Genomic DNA, 25,105 nt, shown 5'->3' with positions numbered 1-25,105 from the left:
ATAATAAAAAAAAAATAAAAAAAATGATTCTCTGTCGGGAAAAAAATTCTTCAGCTTTTTATTGAGAATATCTCTGTTATTAATTAAAATTATAAAAAAATAAATTTAATTTTTTTCTTTTGTTAACTGAATCTCTGGGATGATATATCCGTAATACCGCAAATGCTTAATTAATCCGTTCAACTGAATAAATACTCATCTCATCAGACGCCAAATCACGAATGGAGCCTATACATTTCGTTGCCGCAATATAAATTTCCTCTTTTAAATAGAAAATAATAATAAATATCTGTATGAAAAGTTCTATCCCCGCAATTACTTGAGCTATCAACAAAAACCAAACTAAAAAGTTAAAAAAGTAAAATTAAATCACATTCCGAACTAATAACGTAAAAGAAATGAAATCATGAATTATCCCGCCGCGACAGAGAAACGACCCGGCACGTGATATATAGTCAACAGAATTGGATAAAAGGACGTCGTAGACTAAAGCGAACAAACATCCGTACGACGCAAAACAACCTGGCTGGCCTATACCTATTACTATACCTACTTTTGGATGTGAGCGGGAAATGCTCAACTGAAATGTATAGACGTAAGGCACGAAGAAGTTGCTCTGGAAAAGTTTCTTCAAGAGTTTGTCTCCGGTCTTGGTCTTGGTCTTGGTCTTGGTCTTGGTCTTGGTTTTCTTGCCGCATCTACCAACAACGATTTATCCAACTTTTCACGAGGCCACGATATCGTCACGCGATCCGCACCAGTCTATCTATTCATCTTCAACTCGTCCGCGTATACTCTATATATATTTATATACAAACCAAATTAAACCAACTTTGCTTGTACATTTACATCTACACTTTAACACAAATCAAAACCTATATATATATATATATATGCAATAATACAAAATCAATCCGACAATTTACTTCAATACACAACGAACTTTGTATACAAACCAATACTATATATATAAGGGTAAGTATAGCCTGCAGTGTACACATATACTATGACACTTAAATCCCGTTGACTACTATGTGATACGACGAAAACCGGTAACACATGCCCGCGGCGATGTTTTGTCCGATCGAAGCGCAAAGATAACACCGGCAACAACGACGACCTCTTGTCCACACGCCAAATCGCATCTCTCGGGCTGCACACGCATATCCACCTCATTAAATATACAACTAAACCATTGGAGCATATCCCAAGTTGTTACGAAACCGCCGGATGCTGGATACTCGTGATAATATAGGCGACAGATATTAGAGGCAGGACACAAAAGACCCAGAGATGATACAGGAGATATGAGTGGATGTTGAAAAAAAAGTAAAAAAAAAAAAAAAACACGAGTCGAGAGGACGAGACATATAATAAGAGTGCACAATATGGCTAATGCCTGACATAAAAGTCCTTCATTCCCCTCAATTGCGCGCACTTGACTCTCTTTTACATTTTCTATACTCACAACCCCGTACTCCACACTATTTATATTTACTTTTTTTTGTTTATACAGCAATATCCCATCCTACGTCACGACCGACACACGGATCCCCTTATAAAGCGTGACTTCCAGTCCTTTTATTACGAGCTTTCCCATCGACTCGCTTTGTCCCCCGTTACGCTTGCCCATTCTGTTGCCTCATTTTATTTTAAACCTTTTTTTCGTCATTACTACCTCATGCAAACTTTCTCCTCCTCATTCCTAGTTTTGTTTTACTTCTCTCTTTATATCTCTTTAGCTCTCTTTTATACTCATTCGCTACTCTTCTCTTCTCAGCCCTCGAGCTATATGCACATTTAATTTTTTTGCACACCACTCTCTTAGCCCACTGGTATTCTCTTCTTCATACTACTTTGCCACTACCAGAGCTTACTATCCCTCTTTAGCGCTCGTTTTACGATTTAATCTCATCTACATATCGGAATATCTCTCAAGCCGGATTCAAAGCTAAATTGAGATCTGAGGGCGACACACTCCAAGATAATATCAAGTGGTGAGAGTTGAATCACTGAAGAAAGAGGGATAGCCGTTGCCGAGACTGAGACCAAGAAGGCGACGAAGCAGGACTGAGGGCTGGATGATGACAGAGGGTGCGGTCGAGCTGAATACGGGGCTCAGATTACTTTTCCTAATAATTTTAGTGTCCTCAAGCTATATAATCGTTATAGGGGAGTATCTATGTAACAATATAGGTATTGTAGGTATATATAAAATACTTAAACGCCAACGGACGTAGGGTAGCAGTCACCAGTGGGTGATGATCGCCCGGGTGTGCTCTAATTTCAGCAGTCCAACCGCAGCGACACTGCAGCAAAAGAAGCTACTGGTGATACGTGGTCAGGTGGGCGGTTTATATTGACGGCAGTGCTAACTGCTTGAAATAAAATGGATTTAAAATAATAATAATACACTGTAAAAAATCACCGGGGTAAGTCCAAGCGGTGGAGGTGTTACAATTAATGGTGTTAAATTTACCCCCGAATGCGGTATGAAAATAACGCCGCTACCGGTGTAAATATTCTAGGCCGGTGTTAAAATATTTTACTTTGTGAATATTTTTACTTACTCGATCACTATACTTGTTAATAAATAATATTTTTTACTAATTTTCATAAAGAACTGACATTTTTTGTATTATAATCTTTAAAGTTAATACTCCAAGCGGACGCAATTTACCCCGCTATTACACCGGCATTACTCCACTTTTACACCTGTTACCCTGCTTTTTCACCGGTTACCCCGCTTTAACACCGGTATTTTTAACACCGGTGCATTACTCCTCCTACACCGGTGTAATTTCATTTTTACACCGGGCGGAGTTAAAACGAGTCCATTTTTAACACCGCTCTTTTTACAGTGTAATAATAATAAATATAAAACAATTCGCACTAAGTTGCGTATTATTACTTTATAAATGTAAGAACAATGTTGATGATGATCAAGCAGCTTCAAAGCTGAAATGAAGAGTCCCGATGTTATAATAAAATCCTCTTATACTTTGGTCATTTTTATTTTTTATTACCACTTTAGTCCTTTATGTTCTTTAATATCTTTATCCTGGATTGGATAAATGGAGAAATGGGTATGGACGTAAAAAGTAGTGGAATGTTGGAAAACGTATATGTAGACAGACGGAGTTAGAGGTAGAGGTAGAGGTAGAGGTAGAGACAAAAAGGGTGAAGTGAAGTGAAGAGGAAATTTCTTTTATTTAAACTCGAGCGCATTTAGCTAAATTACATTTATAGGATAAAATCACATCTATTGAACGCGACACGCGTGAAATTAACGGCTAAATTAACGTTTTTTTAAAATTAGTATTGTACTAATGATAACATTACTAATAATTGTTAATACTGATAATAATTATTTTTAACTGAGATTAATTACTACTTAAAATTTTTTTATAAAAGTAAAAATGTTTTTTTTAATTTAACTAATTATTTTAAAAAATAACTCAATTATCTTGCAACACGTAAGTAATTAAAAATAGTTTTTGAGAAGAAATAATTGGAAAATAAATAAAGCCTGATTATTTTTTTCTAAAAATAACTCGAGTCTAAAAATAAAATAAAATTTAAGTCTTGATCCTGGAGACTGGACCAGACGCTATAATTATTTATTTACAGATGAACCTTCTTTACTTATTCTCAAAGCGAATTGTTTTACACAGGAAATGGTATCCACTTAAATACATAATAATGTGTACAAAGATTTCATCTCATAAAACTTATTTAGCAAATTAGCAACTGGGAACAGTGTAATAAATTAAATTTATGAAAAAAATGATTAAAAAAATAAAAGCGCTTTGTATAGTTATATATGTATTTATGCATATTCGAGTATAATTAAGTATAAGAGTTGATTATGTATATACACCTGTTAACTTCTTTAAAGAAAAAGTTTATCCAAGCAATTAGATTATTCGATGGTGAAGCAGCAACTGCCTCAGCCTTCTCTTTTACCTCTTCTTTGCTACCTCATTCCATAGCTCAGGCAACTTGCTTCTAATTACGTCACTTTGACCTTATTGAAATTTCAGACTTCATACACCTATTTATCGCAAAGCATCAGAGATTCCGTTGGCTCTACCGAAGTCGCTTAACTGACAAAAAAATAACAACAGTAACAAAAAAAAATATTAAATTGTACACTAAAAACTAAAAAAAAATACAGTAAAACGGGAAATTTGCGAAATTCACTCGCTTCGCCCAGTCATTCGTTTATTCCCGAGAAACGTTGTCTCCTACATAATTGCTCACGTAGACACGATTGCACGCGACTCTAATGCCCAATTAAATGTCTCGTATCTTTCTTAACTTTTCATTCTGCTTCGTCTCGAGTCCGGTCTCATCTCCCTCAGTCTCTATTTTTTTTTTCGGCTTTTCAATTCTCTTTTCAATCCTTTTTAACTCATAACCCCTTTTACTATCCACACAATAAGCTCACTTTAATAACCCGACTCTCATTACACGTATTTCGTCAGAAAGCTCCGCGTCAACATTAATTACGTACATAATTAAATCGGTAAAATGTTATGTTCATACTAGTAGATAATCCGACATCATACTGCGTTGTGTATATCAATTTCCAAACAGAATATTCGATTATATATATGTATATATATATTTATATTTCTATGTACAGCAAAGTGTACTTGAATGTATAATTTGTCGGTACAAGTTGGTGCTTCCCATACACTAGTACACTCTGCTAACTAGCATCATCCCTTGGCAACTCAAACCCTAAACCCTTTCCTCCCGTCCCATCCAATCCAATCCCATTTCATTCTCTTAACTCATTCCATTCCATCCTAGTCGTAATCGTGGTGCTAGTAGCCGTGGTAGTATCAGTAGTAGTCGTCGTCGTCGCCGTAGTCTCACGAGCCGTCTAATCCTCCTTCAGGTGGCACTAGGTATATACTAGGATGTCGTAAAGCTTGGTAGTTTGTTGGTCATGGTTCGCGATCTCACGGAAGGTCGGTCGAAGCGTGACGTTACCCTCTTGTCGTTCCCTCACTTCGTGTTCTCTGTCTATGTACTCTTCTCCTACGAGTACTCTTCCATTCTGGGTACACTTGTGTGTATACACAATATCTATCTATATATATTTATATCTACATACTCTGTAGGATGAATATAACAAGACTTGTGTGTCGCTTAGTAGAGTAAGTAGGTGTATGCACAGCCTCGCGTTAAATCCGTACTCAAACCCCCTGGATTCTAGTTCGGGACGCTGACGCCAGACGCTACAGTATATGCAGTCAAGTCTTGTGACTTAGACTTGACTGGCTTCGAGACTACAAGCTACAAGCTACAAGACTCGGAACGACTTCCAAGCTCACTACTACCTTCCAACACTGCTGTGATGTCACTAAGAAATGGAACTGTGTGGTAGAGTAAGCTCGAGGCTACAGGCAACTCTCACTAACGCCACAAAGACTCTATTTATTATTCCACTCTGTCGTCTCAGTTGCGATCAATCGGGCCCTGGAGAAATGACGCCAGATGGAAAAATACTCCGTGAGTGAGGCAGCCAGTAAGCTATATGCTGATATAACGGCCCGTTTATAGTCAGACTTGTTAGGTTTTGGTGTTTCATGTTTGTATATATGGGGCTTTTACATATTGAGTGTAAAGATGTATAGATGGCTTTTATGCTCGACAGCTTGCATCCTATCAAAGACTGCTGATGATATATATGTATACAGCAGTTGAAGTGAGACAAGCTCAAGACTATTGGATTACAGTTGACAGGGTCTATAATGCAGGCAACCTATCAATTTCAATTACCAAACTTCTCATTGTTGTTAAGTCAATAATAGTGTTGTAAATGTCACCCAGATACAATTGATTTTATATTACAACTAACAGGAAGATGTATATGCATTAAGTAATATATTTATTCATGTATTCAATTTTCTTAATTAATAAATTCACTAAACTAAAATTTTAAAATGATATTTTTAGAGCTTAATATTTTATCGAAAACCATTTCCGGTGTTTGATAAATTTCTTAAGTGGTTTTATATGCGAAACTTTTTAAATAATATCGAGCAGTACTGCTGCAATTATAATATATTGATTATTATTTAATAACGTCTGATTTTTCGATCCCGATTAAGTAACTTTTGAAAAGTTTAACTGGTTCTGGTGACCAAATACCATTTAAATTATCGATGTAACTGATTTACTTATAGGATATTATTTTCGTAAAAGAATTTAAGGTTTCATGGTAGAGCGACTGAGGTAATGTTTAGTTATTTATAAAATGTCTATTACAAAATCTCTGACCCAAATTTGAACACTGATAATTAAATTTTCTATCAATAAAGCGTAGTCCAATCATGACTGAACATAAATTTTTAATTTTTCTAAAAGATTTTAAGATATTAAAAATTTTAATCTATTCAATAGCGTATTGGACTACTGCCTTAGTTGGTATTATTGTTAAAAGTATTAGCCAAAAAAAATATAAAGCAATAAAAAATAAGGTGTCGTGATATAAATTTAACTGGATTGACTGTCTAAATCACAGGAAAAGCTTTAGGACAACAAAGAGATTTCATTGTGGTTTAAAAGTGTAGGTTGTAAAAAAAAGTGGGTTGGGAAACGAGCACGGCATCGCCATCGTATCTCCTAAAGGCGTGTTAAACTAAGACGCCGTAATACAAAGCGATATTGAATGAAGAGGGACAAGAAACCACAGGATAGAGAGCAAAAGCGATAGCAAGGAAGTTTGTGCAAAGCCAGGGCGATCGGCGAGGGCCACAGAGCGGAATTAGTATCGATAGACCGCGAAACTACTTCAGCGGCTTTGTAGAGCTTCCATCTTTGCTCTCCGTCCCGCGGCAGCCGGTCTCAACTCGAAAGAGAATGAACGAGTGAGTGAACAAGCTGCAGAAGAGAGCCGAGCCTGAGGGTGCCGAGGTTGATTCACGAGCGCCGTCTTCCGTTTCCCGTTCAACTCCCGTTTATATTCTCACCAGCTCCTCTGAAGTAAAGGGACTTACACACTTACGAATTCACGTAGATCCCACACATTTACATTTATATTTACATATACATATGAACACATTCCCCATAAATACAGGCGTCTTTCCCAACGGAGGAAGGAAGGAAAAGGAAAACTCGTTATTGGTAAGTTGGTTGGTGCACTAAACTAAGTAGCTGGATGTTTAATGCTGCGTTTTCCTCTGACGAGGATGAGGTTTTCATGCATTAACTGTTGGTATATTCGTCGAAATTATAAAGACGACTCAGAAGTAGAATAAGGGGACAATAGAGTGGAGAAAATTAAACAGCGTTAATTCTAAATAAATAGCTGCTTAAATAATAGTACTAGGAAGAGAAATAATTTTAAGCACTCGATTCCCACATTTAGATCAACGTAAACTTACATCGATAATAGAATTACAAATTTATTGTCTACAATAGTCTTATACACACTCGTACATGTACAATCTACAATAGTCTTACACAGACGATATATACAAGAGCTAAGACATCGAAACAATACAACTGGGGAGGTACCGAGACAGCGGTAGCACATGCAGCTGCTACGATATCAGTGGGTTTGGGTTCGAGGTTCGTAGTTCGGGTTCGAGTTCAACTCGTGTGTATCTTCAATACATATATATACATATATACAGGTATACAGAGAACTGAGTTGAATGTTCCGGTCGGAAAGGGTCTGGCAATTACGATTCTAACAGCGCTTCGCAGTGACCCAACTACTCGAGTTACTCCGCGTCGAATACGACCGTGATACAACTACAGAATTTTCAGTGTATGTTTTGGATGCACATACACATGTATACACTCAAGTCATGGATGTGGATCACAACCTATATATGTACATATATATATATTTGTACATTAATAGATGGCATGTGTGTACAACAATAGTAGAAGAGAGATATTGTTTGCGGAAAAGGAGGGTGTGCGTGGTGGACAGCAAAAGCGAAGAGAAGAGTATCCCACTCGGACACGAGCAATCGGGTTGCTTAATGCCACGTATCGACAATGGAATTTCAAATCCGTACATAGGCTTGGAGCCGGGTGACACGTAGGAATCCATAAGAGAACACGTAGAAGTTGGAACTCTGATCGTGTGCTCGCAGTCCCTACTGCTGGTCACTGTCGTTGCAGAGCTTATGGATTACGATGAGTACTCTATAGGATTTGAGGACTCGATTTATATGGATATACATGTATATGTATAGACAGATAAAGCATTTCCACAGGAATTTAGTGTGTCGAGTACTGTACAGTGTACGTAGGATTTCTGTTGGGAAATGGAATCGAAGCGGATGATTATCTCCAATGTCCACTCTCTGATCTTACGTTCTCGGTAATACTCTGATCGGCTGAGTATTATGGTAGTCGTGATAATGATGATGATGATGAGTGGTGTGAGTTGTGATAGATTTTGTGGGAATTAATGGGTATAATGCCATAAAGTAACAGTCGAGTTGAGTGATAATAGAGTGAAGTGAAGTGAGTAAAGTGCGCGAGTGAGTGAGTAAGTAAGTAAGTGAGTGAGTGAGTGAGTCGTTACTCGTTCGTGCTCAATCTCTTGGACAAGTCAATCTATTTGGGATCGACGTGAACCCGGATACGGGACTGCCAGTCACGACTTCCTTCCTGTCCTCCGGTTCAGTACCAGAACGACAGGATTCAGAGCAAATGAAATAGCGAATGAGTAAAAAAGAGAGCAAGAGGAAGGAACTAAGCTGGCTAGATGGAGAATGGACTTGCATCTTGGACACAACGAGTTTTACTAAATATATGTGTGTGTGTGTGATCGTATGAATGTAGATCGTTAAAGTCAACGCTGCACATTTGCTCGGTGGTTGTGCGATGCTTCGGCGTTACCACAATGACAGGACAACCAGCGAGAGTGTCCTTGATATTCCGGTGAGCAAAAGCATCCGTGTTCGCTCATCCGACGGGTGAAGCTGCTGCTGCTTCTACGATCCTTGACGCCAGCGTTATAAACGTGTAACTTTTGCGGTGGGTATTCTACTGCTTTTGCTGGTGTTAGTGGTAGTCGCGGTAGTAGTGGTGATAGTGGTGGTGGTAATGGCGGTAACGGTGAATTCTCGGCCGCTGCTCGGAGAGATATTCATGAATCTAAATTTTTGCTTTTACTAATTTAACCGAGGAGATGAGTGACTCAGACGTCGGGGGAAATGAATGGCCGTGTCCTGGACGAGAAACCCCGCTAAAGCTGTAAAGCAAAAAAAAAAGAACATTTTATAAAGATGGAGATTAAGATTGTGATAGATAAAATTAGGAATAGGTATAAAAATAAAAATAAAAAAACGATGAAGATGGAGTAAAAGAAGAATAAGTAAAAGTAAGAAAAACTTTTAGATAAAAGTAAACCAAGTAAACGTTTCTAATCCGTGTAAATTCCAAGAATAATTCCCCCGGGAGCATCTCGAACATCATTCTACCTTTCTTTATTTTCCTATTTTTCTCTCCTCTTTATCCAGGATTTGCAGCCGAGACGACGTTAACTCGCGCGGCCGATCGTCAGCCGCGTGTAAGTAAAAATCTCTTACCGCATCGGGTATATGTGTGGGCTAGAACCTCTCCTCGTACTGGGCCCGCAAAAGTAAACCAAGTAAACGTTTCTAATCCGTGTAAACTCAGAATAATTCCCGAGGGATCTACGTCATCGTACAGCGGTTCTTTCTCTCGACGTTTTACTCTGCTGAGAGTCTCCAAGGGAATTTTAACCTGCCGATCCTCGATTTAATTTAGAGTAGTCGTTTAGGGACGTGGGGACGAAAAAAGGCCTCCAGGTTACGTCTATCCCTGTCTATTTATTTTTTTTACTTTTACTATATTATTATATATCTAGATCTGTACATCCATATCCTCGATCGTCTCTCTTCATGTATATATATATATATATTCTCTGTTGGGGTGTTCCAAACGCTCAACTCCTCGCGACCCGGCGTGTCTGTGCGTTGTAACGAAACTTGTTACGGCAGAGAAGAGATTTGTGAACCTGAGAGGAGGCAGCGGTGCCCGGGCATCAGGGCACCATTCCGGGCGCACGCGCTCTTTTCTCTCCTTCTCTTTCATTCTCGTATGTACATACAATATCACCGTCGTTTTAGTAGTATTAGTACAGTAGTAGTCAGCCGTAGTAGTAATAGTAGTAGTATTAGTACCAGTAGTAGTAGTAGTAGTAGTAGTAGTAGTAGTAGTTGTGTAGTGATAGTTGTTAGTATGTAGTAGTGGTTACCGTCGCAAACGTCCAGCGAGAGTTGCTGAGGGTGATAGAGCGAGAGAAACAGACAGCAAGTGGATGCACTGAGTGTGAACGAGTCTGACGCTAAAGCGGTACTACTACTGGCATTAGATAGAGCGAGAGCATCAGTAGCGTGAGCTTTACTGGCGGGACCCAAGAGCTTGGAAGAAGATGAGAGTAAGTTGTCTGAGTGTGTGTATGGATGTGTATGTGTGCTTTGGGGATGCGAGCAAGACAGATGCTAGTGTTGGCGGATAAGAGGGGGAACGCCAAAGGGGATGGATAGAAGAGTAAAGAGAGCTGGTGGTGCCGTCGAGCGATTCGCAGGGGACACAAGGGAGTGGGAATGACAGACGAACGAAAGCGCGAGGCGAGTGGGATCTAGTGGTGGGAGACGCACGGGCATCCTCTCTCTGTACTGCGAGGGTTTCCAGGCAGCGGCAGTCCACGGCCCGGGACAGCGGAACCAGGACCAAGCCTGGCTACTGCGACCAAGTTGTTACCGACACGAGTGTGATTGATACGCGGGTTGTCGGTGGCGCTCACCACGCACATTTTTCACTCAAAAATTAATTTTATTGTTAGTCAACTATCATTTCATTTTAGTTTTTTTATTGTGTTTTCAAAGGATTTTTTTTTTCACATGTGGGTTCTGTGTAATGCCAAAAATTGATGGATTAATGTAGTTTTGAAATTATTTTTTTCGTATGGTTATTTTTTTTATTCTTACATCAAGACGTTGGATGTACGAAAAATGAAAAAAAAATATACCTTTAGTTGGCGGGAAAAAATAAATAGCCGGGATGTAGTAGGTTAAAGAAAAATTGATAGTTACATCCCGTGGGACGTCAGGCAGTGCGGAAGCGTGGATATTATTTGAGTTTTAAAAAAAGTGCGGAAAAGTTGAGCCCGGAAGAGAGTCTGGAAGAACTGGGAAAAATATATGTATAGACACACATAGATATGAGAATAAGAGATAAAATAAAAATAAAAAGACTCGAGTAAGAAAAAAGCAAGAGGGTGGATAAGAAATAAAGGGTAAGAAGGTGGCTGAGGGGTTTGAGAAAAGAACAAGCGGTGTAAGATCAAGCAAAAGTGTAGAAAGCGATCAGAGAACATGAGAGACGTGGATACGATCATCACGAGCTGCGGGCGCACGTGCGCCCCACGAGGAAGTTACTACTACGAGTTGTCGAGGCATCGCTTCATCCGCATTAGAGTGTAGTCAAGCCCCCGAGGTTTCACTCGTTTGTCGAGCGTGCAATTTAAATGATTTCATCATTTATAATTTTACTACCCTTATCAGTGTCATTGTTATTATTTTCATCACCACCGTCTTTGTTTGCTCGCACAAGAGGTTACAGTAATCGTTACCCTCCCACTAAAATTACAACCCTCTTGTCACCGTATCCCGTTGCAGACTTTTGGTTAATTGTCATCAACAAGTCTCTCTGCTTTTGACGACTAAACAAAAAGCTCCTAAGAAAACGTGCCAGTTTATATTTAAAATAAAGAAACAATTGGGATGCAATCACGACTATAATTATCATTATTATAATCATAAGTCATTAAAAATTAAAACTAAAAATATATTTTCTACAATCGGCGGAAAAGTGGCTTTTAATGCACGGACAAGGGATGAGAGACATTCGCCGCGAGGCAGGATTACCGCCGGTCAACAAGACACTCAACGCCGCGGTATTACTCAGACGATCCTTTTGTGTCCTTGTACTTGGCCTTATCGGACAAGCCATCGGATATGGGAGCCCCAAAACCCATCCGTATCAAGGTAAATCTACTCAACTCTACTCTGTAGTTTAAATTATAATCCGTTTTACTTTTAATTAATTTTTTTTTTTAAATAACTGTAATTTTTTTTTCCCAAACACTTTTCCTCGCGAAATTTTTTCTCGTGCTTCGTCTGCTAACTTCTTCAAGATTTTTTTTTCTATCTCATTATTCCGGTAACTAGATGAATGAGTTCCCTTTCAACGGCACTCGCGCGCAAAGTCTTTTTTCCATTTGGATATAGAGATTTATATATTTTTTCCAAATAGATATAGGCAGAGGAGTGTAAGAAAGAGTGAGCGAGAGATAAAGACAATGTCATTAATTTTTAATGATCTTTCCAGCAGGATGATAGCGATGCTTACTATTCTATACTAGTATAGTATCCGAGCAATTCAAACGAGTGAATTAACCCGGTAACATTATAATTATAAATCTACTAAAGTTATCCGTCAGATAGAGCTTTTTTATATAATTTATACTATGTAACTTTATATCTTGATATATATTTTCATACGCAGATTATTATATTACGATGATAATAATAATAGTAATTACTATTATCGTGATGTGTATTTTTTCTTTCTTTCATTATTTTACGCTAGGGTAAAAAGTTGTTGGAGTAAAAAACCGTTGAGGGGAGGGGTATGCTTGGAATTTAGATGATATTAAAAGTGGATTGGATCTTCGTCTCTCGTTGGTTGGTTGTCGTAATTTGTTTTTGCTTTTTTTTTTTCCACTTTTATATTTTTCACTCCCCACGGGTTACACGCTACATTACGTCGACGAATCGTAACTGAAGGGATCGTCAAAAAATAAAACATATCCTCGATTTTTTTTTCCACCCAATTTTTTTTTTCTTTCCCTTTTTCGGGATTTTTATTTTTATATAAGGTATTATATATTCCGATACCAATAGAATTTTATAAATTAAATTTATCCCTCGATATTTGTCACCGACTATTTTTATTTCCACATAAATTTTATAACAGAAAAATCACTGACTAATTTTATATTTTTATTTCCACGTCCAGATTTTTTTTTTTATATTTTTATCTGCTTTCACACTTAATTACCGTTTAATGCATTATTTTATCGAGCTAATGGCTCATCAATATTATTTTTTATCACTTCGATCTTAATTTTATTTCGATAATAATAATAAAAATAAATAAATCTAATTAACATTTTTAAATTTATTCCTCACAACAAATTGAGTTATTATGACAATAATCATAATTATGATTGTAATAATAACAATAATAATAAATATGACTTCACTGTTAACTAGATTACGTATAATGTGAATAATAATCGTATTGTATTTGTAATAACAGTAACCGCTACAATTTATCTCATCACGAAGAAGAATAATTTTAAATTGTGTTTATTTACAAAGCTCATTATGTTTCCAATTTAATAGTAAAACTTTTCACCCAACACAGACCTTTCATATACAATTATAATACCAATTGTGATATTTAACTGTCATATTTACGATATCTCACAATGGACATAGTAAAAAATATAGTGAGTGTGTTAAATATTCTGTGTTGATTATTTCGTGTTAAATAAACACATATTGTGTTATTTGAAAATTACCACGAAATTTATGTTAAAAAAACAATCGATAGTCACGAAAAAATAAAAAAAATGAAAGTGAAACCAACATTTTATTAATGTTGATTTAACTGAAAAATATTCATTATAAATATATTAAATTTACGTTTTACTGAGACCGCACTGAAAAAAAGATTTATTTGAGTCAAAGATATCGTATATTTGGATATGGCCAAATAAATATTTAATTGTGAGAAAGATATAATATATTTAAATAGTTTAATTACGTGAAATAAGTGATTTATTTGTGGTAAAGAAATGATCCAACTGCTACAAATAAATAAGGGCTTCAAATATATGTAAAGTATCGCCAAATTTTAGGTAATTTGTCACAAATTTAATATCTTTACCACAAATATATCAATTACTTACCAAAAATAAACGTTATATTTCCGTCAAATTATAAAATTATTTGAATCAACTGTCATATTTTGTTGTACCAAGCGGTGTAGGTGTTAAAATTTTCGGTGTTGAAAATATTCAACTTTGTGAATATTTTAACTTACTCGATCACTACACGAAGAAAAGAGCAGTTGAAAAATTACAGTTTCGTAAAGTAGTAAAGCGCTCTGAGTCTGAAACTGTAAAAATTACATTTTTTATCCAGAAATAACAAATATTACAGTTTCAAACTCGATATTGTCGATTTAAATTGTAAAATTTGCTGCTTAAAATTGTATTAATTTTATTACTATAATAAATTTCTAAAATTACAGTTTAATTTTTAATGTTTAAAAATTCCGCCCGGAAGGCCTATTTTTACTGTAGAAACTGTAATTTTTCAATTGCTCTTTTTCCGTGTAGTTAAGCAGTGAATTTATTAACTAATTAAATTACTGGTGATTGAACTTTTGAATAAATTATGTACTCTCTAAAAATGAATCAGTGAAATTCACTTCGAATTAGTGAATATTCACTCGGAACCAACTATAAGTATACCACTAGTTGAATTATTGGTACACTGAGAAAATTAAATAATAGGAATTACTATCTAGTTATGGTAAAATTTTTCACCATCAATCCGATAGTAATGAATACTATCTAGATGATTGTATAAATCATCGAGATTGTAACATTCACCATATTTATAATAATTGTTACAATCTAGATGATTCATACAATCATCTAGATAGTATTCACTACCCTAGTAGAAATGTTCAATTTTTTACTCGATTAAGTCTAGTATCTGGCTAGCGTTCATATCTAGTAACTGGCCAGCAATCTTATCCAGTAACTGGCTAGTGAAACTAGGTAAAAACTGGAAGTTGCGCCACCTATAACTGAATCGTAAACATTGGTCACACTGATGTTCTACTTATACTAGTGTATGTGTATGTTTATTTTTTCACTTTAACCTGTAAGTTGAATAATATTTAGTAAACATCAAGAAACAATACAAATAATTAACAAAAAATAAAAATTGTGTCTTTCAAAATAAAAATAATCGGTAATATATTTTAAAAAATGGATGAAGTTAAAAAAATCGACACAATAAACGAATTACGGTTGTGGGCAATCAAAACAAATACTCCAGATTGTCATCTGGACGAATTATTAAAAATTTTACGAGGAGTTATCCCAGATTTGCCAATGTGTGCAAAAACATTTCTAAATAAATGCAGTGTATCATTTGAAAAAAATAAATATCATTTTTATTGTTTTATGTTATGAATGTTTCTCGTTTTATATTTAAAAATATAATATAATAAATTAATAAATAAATTTGATAACTTTTCCGTGTATTATTATTATTATTATTATTATTATTATTATTATTATTATTATTGTTGTTGTTGTTGTTGTTATTATTATAATTTTTAATTGTAATAAAATCAATATTTAAACTCAATAACCTCAAGATCAACAAGAGTCGCCATGTTTTATTTGCTATCTAGTAAAACTGGCCAGTTACTAGACAGTTACTGGATATTATACTAGCCAGTTCCTAGCTTAAGTCTAGTTAAACTAGCCAGTTACTGGCCAGATACTTGATAACGTTTCTACTAGGGTACTATCGTATTGATGGTAAAAAATTTTACCATAACTAGATAGTAATTCCTATTATTTAATTTTTTCAGTGTATACTCATAGCTGTAGAAATAGTGACTATCCACTTATTCGCAGTGAATTTCACTAATTCATTTTTAGAGGGTACACGGACAAAAATTTTGGCTCGAAACCTAGCAATTTTTATTATGCTGTCGACCAAACTTGAAATAGGAAGTGAAGCATCTAAAAAATTATTATGCTCGTACGAAAAATTACTATGCCGCATCACAATTATTATAATGTATGAAAGTAATTGGTACACTGAGAGAACAATTTATTTGAGCCAAATAAGATTTGTTTCAGGCAAATAAATCGCATATTTGAATGGAACCACTTAGTATTTATTTGAGACAAAGATATGATTCATTTGAATGAAATAATGATTTGTTTATAGTTAACAAATCGTTATTTGGAATTTTTTTTCAACCAAGATTTGTTAACTATAAACAAATATATATTTGAATGAAATAAATGATTTTGTTCAGTCAACTAAATCTATTTATTTGGCTCAAATAAATTGTTCTCTCAGTGTATAAAGGCTTATCGATAAGTTTCTCGCGCGTAGTAAGTGTTGTAGTACAGCATAATAATTTTTTGTATGAGCATAGTAATTTTTTGGATGCTTCAGTTCCTGTTTCAAGTTTGGTCGACAGCATAATAAAAATTGCTAGGTTTCGAACCAACATTTTTCTCCGTGTATAACACAGAAAATTATTCAAATAAGTACATAGCAAAATTTGTTTTTACACGGAAGTTTTTGACAGCACGCGGATTATTTTTGACTCAAAATTACCCATAAAATTTGGTACTGTAAGGACATCTAGCTAGTAACTAAATTTTTACTATGTTGTTAGTAGAAATTGCACTTCATTTACATGCTATCGAGTAGTATATTTGACAATGTGCATGGGAAAAACATATATTTACTACATGACCTCAGTATCAAACTTTTTAGGTAGTTTTTACTAAAAATTTCCCTGCGTGAGCGCATGTTACAGTGGAAATGTTAAAGTTGACATTTTTTTGTGTCGCCACTGACATTCAAAAAGTGTTGAATTGACTTCTCGTAGACCCGAATTTTGTGCTGAAATTTTAACAATGATTTTGTGTTCAAATTAAACACAAATAGTCTGTGTTAAAAAAAAAAACATAAATATTGTGTGGGCAGTTTAAAACAAACAGATTGTTTTGACTTTAACACAATATTTTTTACTGCGTATTATTACTTCTACGATTTTTTAATATTTTATCTATTTTTCCTACCGGATATTGATGACGTATTCACCTTTAAAGTTATTTAAAACGAATTATCGATTGCTACATTTAAATAAATAAATCCGTGAAGCTAAAATATTTATCAGATGAACTTTTATTTTACTAGTCTCTGAAATAGAACAAAATTCTTTGAATTTTATTTTAAAATCAATTTCTATAAAATTTATGAAGATGTTGACAAAAAGGAAATGAAAAATTATTAATTAATCGGAGACGTGATTTTCGGAATGGCGGTAAAGTGGTAAGATAATCCCTTTTAATGTAATGACACTCATTCCAACTAATAACTCGTAGCTCAAAAAAGATAATATCATTTAATTAGTGAATACTTGTGTGTGCTTATGTGGCCAGTCATTTATTTCTCTTCTATAAAAAACTTTAATTTTTTTTTTTGAGATACCACATTTAATAATGTGTTATTACAGATGACCAATGTTCATTCGAATAAATCGGGAAGTGGAGAGAAAAATTATCGCCGTTAGTTCGTATGAAACAGAATGAAAGATGGAATTTTCTGTTTTTTTTTTCACACATTAGATTATTCGCCCCAACGAGTATTAATTACTATTATTATTATAATTTATTAATACGATTTGTATAAAAAAAAATACTTTTAGTAAAAAAGAGAACCAACTAAATAAAAAATCGTGAAAATATGTCAGTAATGTTTGAAAATTTGAAAAAAAATTACATAATGTCACTAGATCAATTTTGTGTTACTTGTAATTTATAAATTCATATAAGAATAGATCATTAAAAAAAAAAATCGGTCTATCGGTTGACCCTGCGGGCCAGCTCCGAAACTTCTATCGTGGGAGAAAGAAATGCTAAAAAACGGTTTTTTTCTAAAACAATGGCACACAAAAGTATTTTCGAGCTCTTCGAGCGGGAAGTTAAAAAATAATAATTCACAAATTGCACCGGGAACTTCGTTGATATGATAGTTATTTAAATTAATATTTAAGTTCTCGTCCATGATCAAAATATTTCAAATAACTTAATCTTGGGAATTTTGGAAAATAAGTGAAGATGTTATATTATAAAATTTGCAACGTTTCGCTGATTTAATTCAGCTTCATCAGGCGAACTAACAATAAAAAAAAAATTTTTTGTTCATATAAATAGTTGACATATGAAACAAATATTACTAAAAATAACAATAGTTACTCTTATGGTTAACATCCTTGTCTAATCCTTACAAAGTCAATGGATTTTAATTTTTTAAAATTTTTCAATTTTTTATGTTCTCTAAATTCATATTATTTTGGGGCTCTAGTATTTTTAATGATAATTTTTTATTGCAATAAGCAGACCGAGGCTTGAAATAGATTGTTAACATACAGAGATTTATTGTTCTATTAACCATTGATTGACTGTTACCAAAACAAGATACTACAAATTATCGGTTTCGTTGATATGTATTATGCTAACTATCCAATTAACAGTACTTGCTTTTATATTACCCCTATTGAGTATTACAACAATACTCATAATTTAGTAATAAGCTGTTCTTAACATACTAATTGCTGTAATACCTCTTTATACTTCATATTACAATAGCTTTGTTGAATTGTAATATTTTTAAAAAATATTTTAAGGGCAATAGTAATGCTTTATACGAAGCTTAAAAGTGGTAATGAGAATAAAAAATAATAAACGAGAAGAATTTAAAACAAAACGGTAATAACATATTCCAAATAATTATTGCAAACAAACGTCAGTAATTGCAAAATATTTAAACCGGGAAAGTAATTGGTATTTTAATACTTTAATAACTTATGAATACATACTTTACTTTTGTTATCGAAACTAGAGATTAAAATTCCGAATGAAAATTAATTGTAGATTGAAAAATATAATTTGAATCAACTAAATTACGAATAATTAATCAATGATACAATTTGAAATGCAATTAGAATTTCAAACCTCAGAGCATAATTAGTTTGTCATTTACTAAAATAGGATTTTGGCAGGAGAGCTATCGAGTGTTTAAATATTTGTTATTTATATTGAATATATAAACTGTCTGGGTAAGTTTGAACTCTAAAATTCAATTTTTGATTTGCAAGTTTATGTTTTTCGACCAAATACTAATTCACCCAAGTATAATTATGGTAAAATTATGAAAGCTTTTATACGTCGTTTCGAATGATTGAGTAGGGTAGTAGCAAGTAACTGTTGAAGTATTTAATTTTTTTTATTTTGGTATTATGGTAACGTTCACTGGATTTGAATTTCGTCTGTAGTTATTTGGAGAAGAAAGTTTTTTATTTCAATTGATAATAAAAAAATATGTAATTTCATTTTGGAATCATAAACCGGAATAAATAAATTGACATCTGAACTGATTATCGTGTCTATTCGAATCTACTCAGATCCGTGCAGATTTTCCTAGATTTTGCATTCTCCTTTATCATGATTCGAAATTTCTTTGAACTTTTATAATTTGAAAGTTTCCATTTTAGCTGTAGCCTACATAAGATCCAGAATTTCGAATCTTGATTATTTTTCCAAGTATATTGAATTGTTTCGTGAACTGTAAACTTTTTATGTGACACGGAAATGATGATACTTATAAATAGTCGTCTTAGAGTGTTAATTTAATAGGAAGAGGAATGAATGAATGCCACTCAAATACTAATGGATTATTTGCTTAAGATTTCTATTTTGGTCCAATCTACCTGATAATTGAATTTTCAATCAAAAAATTGGGTTAAATTTTATATACACAGTTAGAAATTTTGTGTTAAATTAAACACAAATCGTCTGTAGCAAACGGTCTACACAAATTTGTGTGTTAATTCAACACATTGCGTTTGTGTTGATCTTTAACACAAATTTTATGTTAAATAAAATTGAACACATAGAATCTGTTCTTTTGACAGAAAATTTGTGTACATTTAACAGAACATTTGTGTAAATTTAACACATTTTTCGTGTTAAAATCAACTAATAAACATAAGCACATAATCTAACCAACTCAAGTATACTGATCTACCCTTAGTAGAACTTATGTCAATTTAGTGAACAATTGAATCAAGTTAAAAAGGTATGAAAGATATTCAAATTTAATTGTAAAACATATATATTTAATTGTAAATAAATTATAATCCAAATTTCCCTGCAGAGAATGCTGCTACAATGCTTTGTTTGGTTATAATAATGAAGAATCGCGCGGAAACGTTTAGTCAAACAACACAAATTTTGTGTTAATTTTTGAATAACACAAGAAATGTGTTACATTACAGATTTTCCAATCATTTAACATAAAAAATCTGTTAAAGTAGAATAACACAAACGGTTTGTGTTGAATTAACAGATTTCTGTGTTAAAAATCAACACAAAAAATTTAACCAAACAATTTTTTAACACAAATACACAAAATTTCGAACTGTGTGTATACTCTGTAAAAAATCGTGAGTGAATTGGGAGTAAATACAGATTTTATTTAAGTCCAAATTCATTCCGTTACTGGGAGTTCCGGAGTTTGAAAAAAAATCACCTTGCACACAGAATAAATAAGGATTTTTTTTTTTCCAGCAGAGTGATTTCGGCATAATCTGGGTTTTATTTAAATCCGCATTATCTCCGATTCGGAGTTTTAATATTAAAATAAACTCCTCTTTGGAGTAAATTTTACTCCGAGGGAATGAAATAAAACACAGTCATCTACTCCGGATTTACTCCGCAAATTTTTAAGTATATCATGTATGTGGCCTTTTTAAGTGTCTGAATTATTAGACTGTTATACATAAAATATACTCTGAGATAATTCCTTAGATTAAATTTATAATATGAGTTGCCACAATGAAAGTTAGCGTGTTTTATTATTTCTTATTTACGAAAACTACTATAACACTCGAGAAACTTTATGAATTTACTAGAAATTTTCTCACGTGTAATTAAAATGAAGAGAATTCACACATATACTGTACATTGGCCGCAACTTTGGTAATTATTCTGATACAGGGTTCATATCATATTGTAACGATACTCGACATACAATATCAGATATATCCTTTCATCTCTTCACACATATTCGAACGCTGTTAATGAAACACAACACAAGGGCCATAAAATATAAATCTGATCGGATGCATCAAATTGAAACACGAGACATATTTATTTTCAAATAATTATCATTGCTATCAAAATATGTTAATATAAATTCAATTATCATTAAGTATCATAAAATAAATATGCCATTAATCTAATTAGTGTATGATCGGGGGGTATTTTCATTTCACCGACTGAAAATCAATTTTATATTCGATTGTTATTTTGAAATCGTCTAAAAGTGAATACATGAATAAGTTTCGAATAATTTAAAAAATAGTTTGAGGTTCAGCTGTAGTTCAATGGTTCAAATAAATTTTTATTTTTTTCTGAAAATATTTTTTTTTACTTTACTACATAGGAAAATATTTTTTTTCTCTCAGTGCAAATGAAGTGGATGCAGCCCGGACTAGAATTTTTTGAATAAACTAAAAACTGTGATTTTTTTTTTTTCGTCGATGTCGAGAAATGGCCCACAAAATTTCTTTTATTTAAAGTAAACGCAGTTTTTTTGTCAATAACGAAATTATTCTAGTTTAGGATATAGCTACAAGTGTTCGGACCATAAATAAAATTTTGTTTTCGTTTCTGACAGTCACAGCCAACTGACAATTCGCGCTGAGGTGGACGAATTTACATAAATTGCTATCGCTTTTTATATTTTTAAGAAAGAGAACACCGTTACTTAACGTCAATAATGAATTAGTATAACGTTATACAATATTTGTAAATTAATTTATTAATTAAAATTAAGTAAAACTCGTTAAGTCAGTACTAAATTTCACCAGTACACGCAAAGTAATTTGTTATGATTTAAAAATTAAAAAAAATATTTTTTTTCGTTAATCCTACAGTCGGTTATTTTATAGTATAATTATTTCAAGCTCAATTACGTGCACATCTCTTGACGCAGGGTTTAATAAAATAGTGAAACGATGTGTAGAGTAGCACTTTGATGATGACAACTCACTAATTCCATCACACTGTACATACATTTAAATAATATACAATATGAATTTATATATATATATATATAAAGATAACTCCAACACAACATAGTAAAGTGAGAGCTAAAGCAGATGGCGGGTAAAATGTTTAATTACGTCGACTAGTTTCGGTAAAAATACAGAGAGTAACTTGACGAGCTAACGATTATCGAATGAGGTCGACGAGGTTTTATCTCCAACTGTTTTATTTTTGCTACATTTATTTATTAAATCGCCGGGTTTTATTCAGAAAAAAACTAAAAAATATAACTGAGTGAGTCCACAGACTCAAGAAGGATACGTACCCGACGTTGTCGTAGTCGGTATCGTTTACAAAAAAACGATTTGATGCGGGCACACTAATGGGTTAAATTCGTTTCCTGGGGAAAACCCCATTTCGTTAGAGTCTCCGTTAGGGGACGCGAAACTAATGGAAAGGTGGTGGCGTTGTACTAAAAGTCCCACTGGGCTTTATCTTTTTTTCTCTCTCCTTCTCATTCTTATTCTCATTCTCGGTCTCTTTATAATTTTTTATATACACTTACCCTTTTTTTCTCATCTCTGTTTTATATACGTATCTGTTTCTCTTTTGTTTCGACGTTACTTTTTCACCTTTTCTATATAATCCCAGTATCTTTACTTCTGTCGGTAAACCCTTTTTTACTTAATTTTATTTTTTTCTCTACATCCTTTCGATTTCATTGCTGAAGGGGTTGGCTTTAAAGAGCGCTCTTTACTTAATACCCAAGACGACATTCGTTGTTACATTCACTAACGCTAAGTGGACGAAATTACACGAATAAAGGCAAACAAAATGATGTCAAAGTCAAAGGGATGAGATTAAAAATAAAAATGAAAATATTAATAATAATAATAATAATGGTAAAAATAAGAAGGCTAAAAATTGGAGATCAAAAGCATCATTTGCAGTACGTAGAAAAGTTACGGACAAAGATACGACAGATTTCAAAGCTTATATATTTGACGGTATAATAATTTATTGATGAATACTTTACCATCACACACTCACATACACAGACACGGCATATATGTGTATACATTTATATATATATATATATATGTATGTAGATGCAAATATATGTGGGCGACATTTTAAAAAAGATAAAAAGGGAATACATCTCTCTCAATTAAACGTGTGAAAAAATCACTGCGATACGAAACGCGCTAACTATGATACATTTTTTTTTTTTTTTTTTTTTTTTTCATAATTACCGCGCTATATGCATTTATAAATGAATTTTTTATGGATTTGTAAAAATTATCCAAGTAAAATATTCGCTATTTCATTTATATTCTGAAATTAATTGATTCAAACTTGACGATAATAATTTAAAAAATTATGAGAAAAAAAAAATAACAAAACGTCAGAGAATCGGATTATTATAATGGGTGCTCTCATTCGTCGGAACAAAAGCTGATAATTTCACTTAACATCAAAGGATACTTTTTTTTAATGCGATTACTTTTTTTTCATTTAAAAAAAATCATTCTAATTGTTTAAATTTTTTAATTTATATATTTATCTATTCACTGTATCAATCGCAAGCAATTGTATGCGGAATTAATTTAATTTAATTTCTGTCCGAATATTCAGATAAATAAATAATTGCACTTTTGTATCAGTAGTCATGAAATAAAATTTATATTTTTTTAATTAAAAACATATTTTGGATTAAACAAATAAATATTGACCGGAATGAATTTCAATCATGAAAAATTTAATTGATAAAATTTAATTTTCCAATTTATTTTTAATTTGTAACAAATTCCGTGTTCATTAAAACGATTTAATATCGATTAATAAAAGATTATTATTTGTCTTTTTTTTTTCATAAAGTAGATAAAAATTTTATTGCGTACCTGATGTTTAATGAACTCGACAATATGATGTGTTTGTTATAGAGCTGCAGTGCATAAAATATAGAATGTAAAGTGAAAATTCCATATGAAGGACATGAAGAGATCCAGTACCCAATCAGGGAACTAGTACCCGATCACTCATGTATTTGTATATCTATATTTCCTAAATTTTACTAAATCGGTTACTAGGTCTTTTACCTTATGGGTTACATTTCGGATAAGCATTTTTACATCATCCAATCACAATCGCGATTTCGGTATCATACCTATAATTAATTAGGATGTTCTCCTAGAAACCTGTGAAGTTTAATCCATTTGTCAGCGACCTGATCAAAATACAGTAATAATGTAGAATACATATATATACTGTAAAAAATCTACGGAATGAACGCGAATCAAATCCAGAGTGAATACGGAACGGACGACTGTGTATTTATTTAATCCCCTTATGGAAATTCACTCCGAAAGGGAATTAATTGTAGTATTGAAACTCCAAATCGGAGTGAATGTGAAATCACTCTGCTGGAAGAACAAACTCCCTATTTACTCCATACCCAGAGTGATTTTGTTTAAAACTCTGGAACACCAAAGAAGTGAATTCGAATTTAAATAAAATCCGTAACCACTTCAAATTAACTCCCGATTTTTCGCAGGGCAGATATTGATTAATTTAAAAATTTATTGGTACATAATTTTAATTAAGCTCTGTCCGAAAATTCCATAATTAATTAACACAGGTATATTTCACGTAATTAAAAAAATAATAATTACTATAATTTTTTCATGCGAAATAAAAATGAAAATTAATACCATGAAAAAATAAAAAAATAAAAAAAAAAAATAAAAGTGTAGTAAATTCAGTGTACGCGTCAGTATTTTTTTCGAGAAGCGGAACAAATTGTTTCCGGTGCGTAAACGCCTGCCGCGGATTTTACTGCGGAATTCCTGTCTCTCACGTTTTACTCACTGCTCAACAAACTCACGTGTCGACTGCAAAAAAAAATAAATAATAATAATAATAAAAATAAAAATATAAAAATAAACTACACAATTTTATTTTTATTTTTCATTCTGTTCTATTCTGCAGCTGAGTCCCGGTAGACGTGTCCGTTTTACAACGTTCTTTAATTAAAGACAATATGACGTCATTATACAAAAATATATAACAAAGCGTTAAATTCGT

The 25,105-nt window shown here is 33.2% G+C and overlaps 1 protein-coding gene across 1 annotated transcript in view; it reads left to right on the top strand.

Moving 5' to 3' along the window:
- Positions 1-10,511: 10,511 nt before the first annotated feature.
- The window catches only part of LOC130669187 (protein amalgam-like), a 39,262-nt gene continuing 24,668 nt past the window's right edge, over positions 10,512-25,105 (top strand). Inside the window, exon 1 of the mRNA XM_057471955.1 lies at positions 10,512-12,056. Within this exon, the coding sequence (XP_057327938.1) occupies positions 11,891-12,056 (166 nt within the window). The 5' untranslated portion in view covers positions 10,512-11,890. The remainder of the gene's footprint in view (positions 12,057-25,105) is intronic.

Source organism: Microplitis mediator, chromosome 5, assembly GCF_029852145.1.
Source record: "Microplitis mediator isolate UGA2020A chromosome 5, iyMicMedi2.1, whole genome shotgun sequence".
NCBI lineage: Eukaryota > Metazoa > Arthropoda > Insecta > Hymenoptera > Braconidae > Microplitis > Microplitis mediator.
The sequence above is the reverse complement of the archived record's forward strand: the minus strand, read 5'-3'. Positions and strand labels throughout refer to the sequence as shown.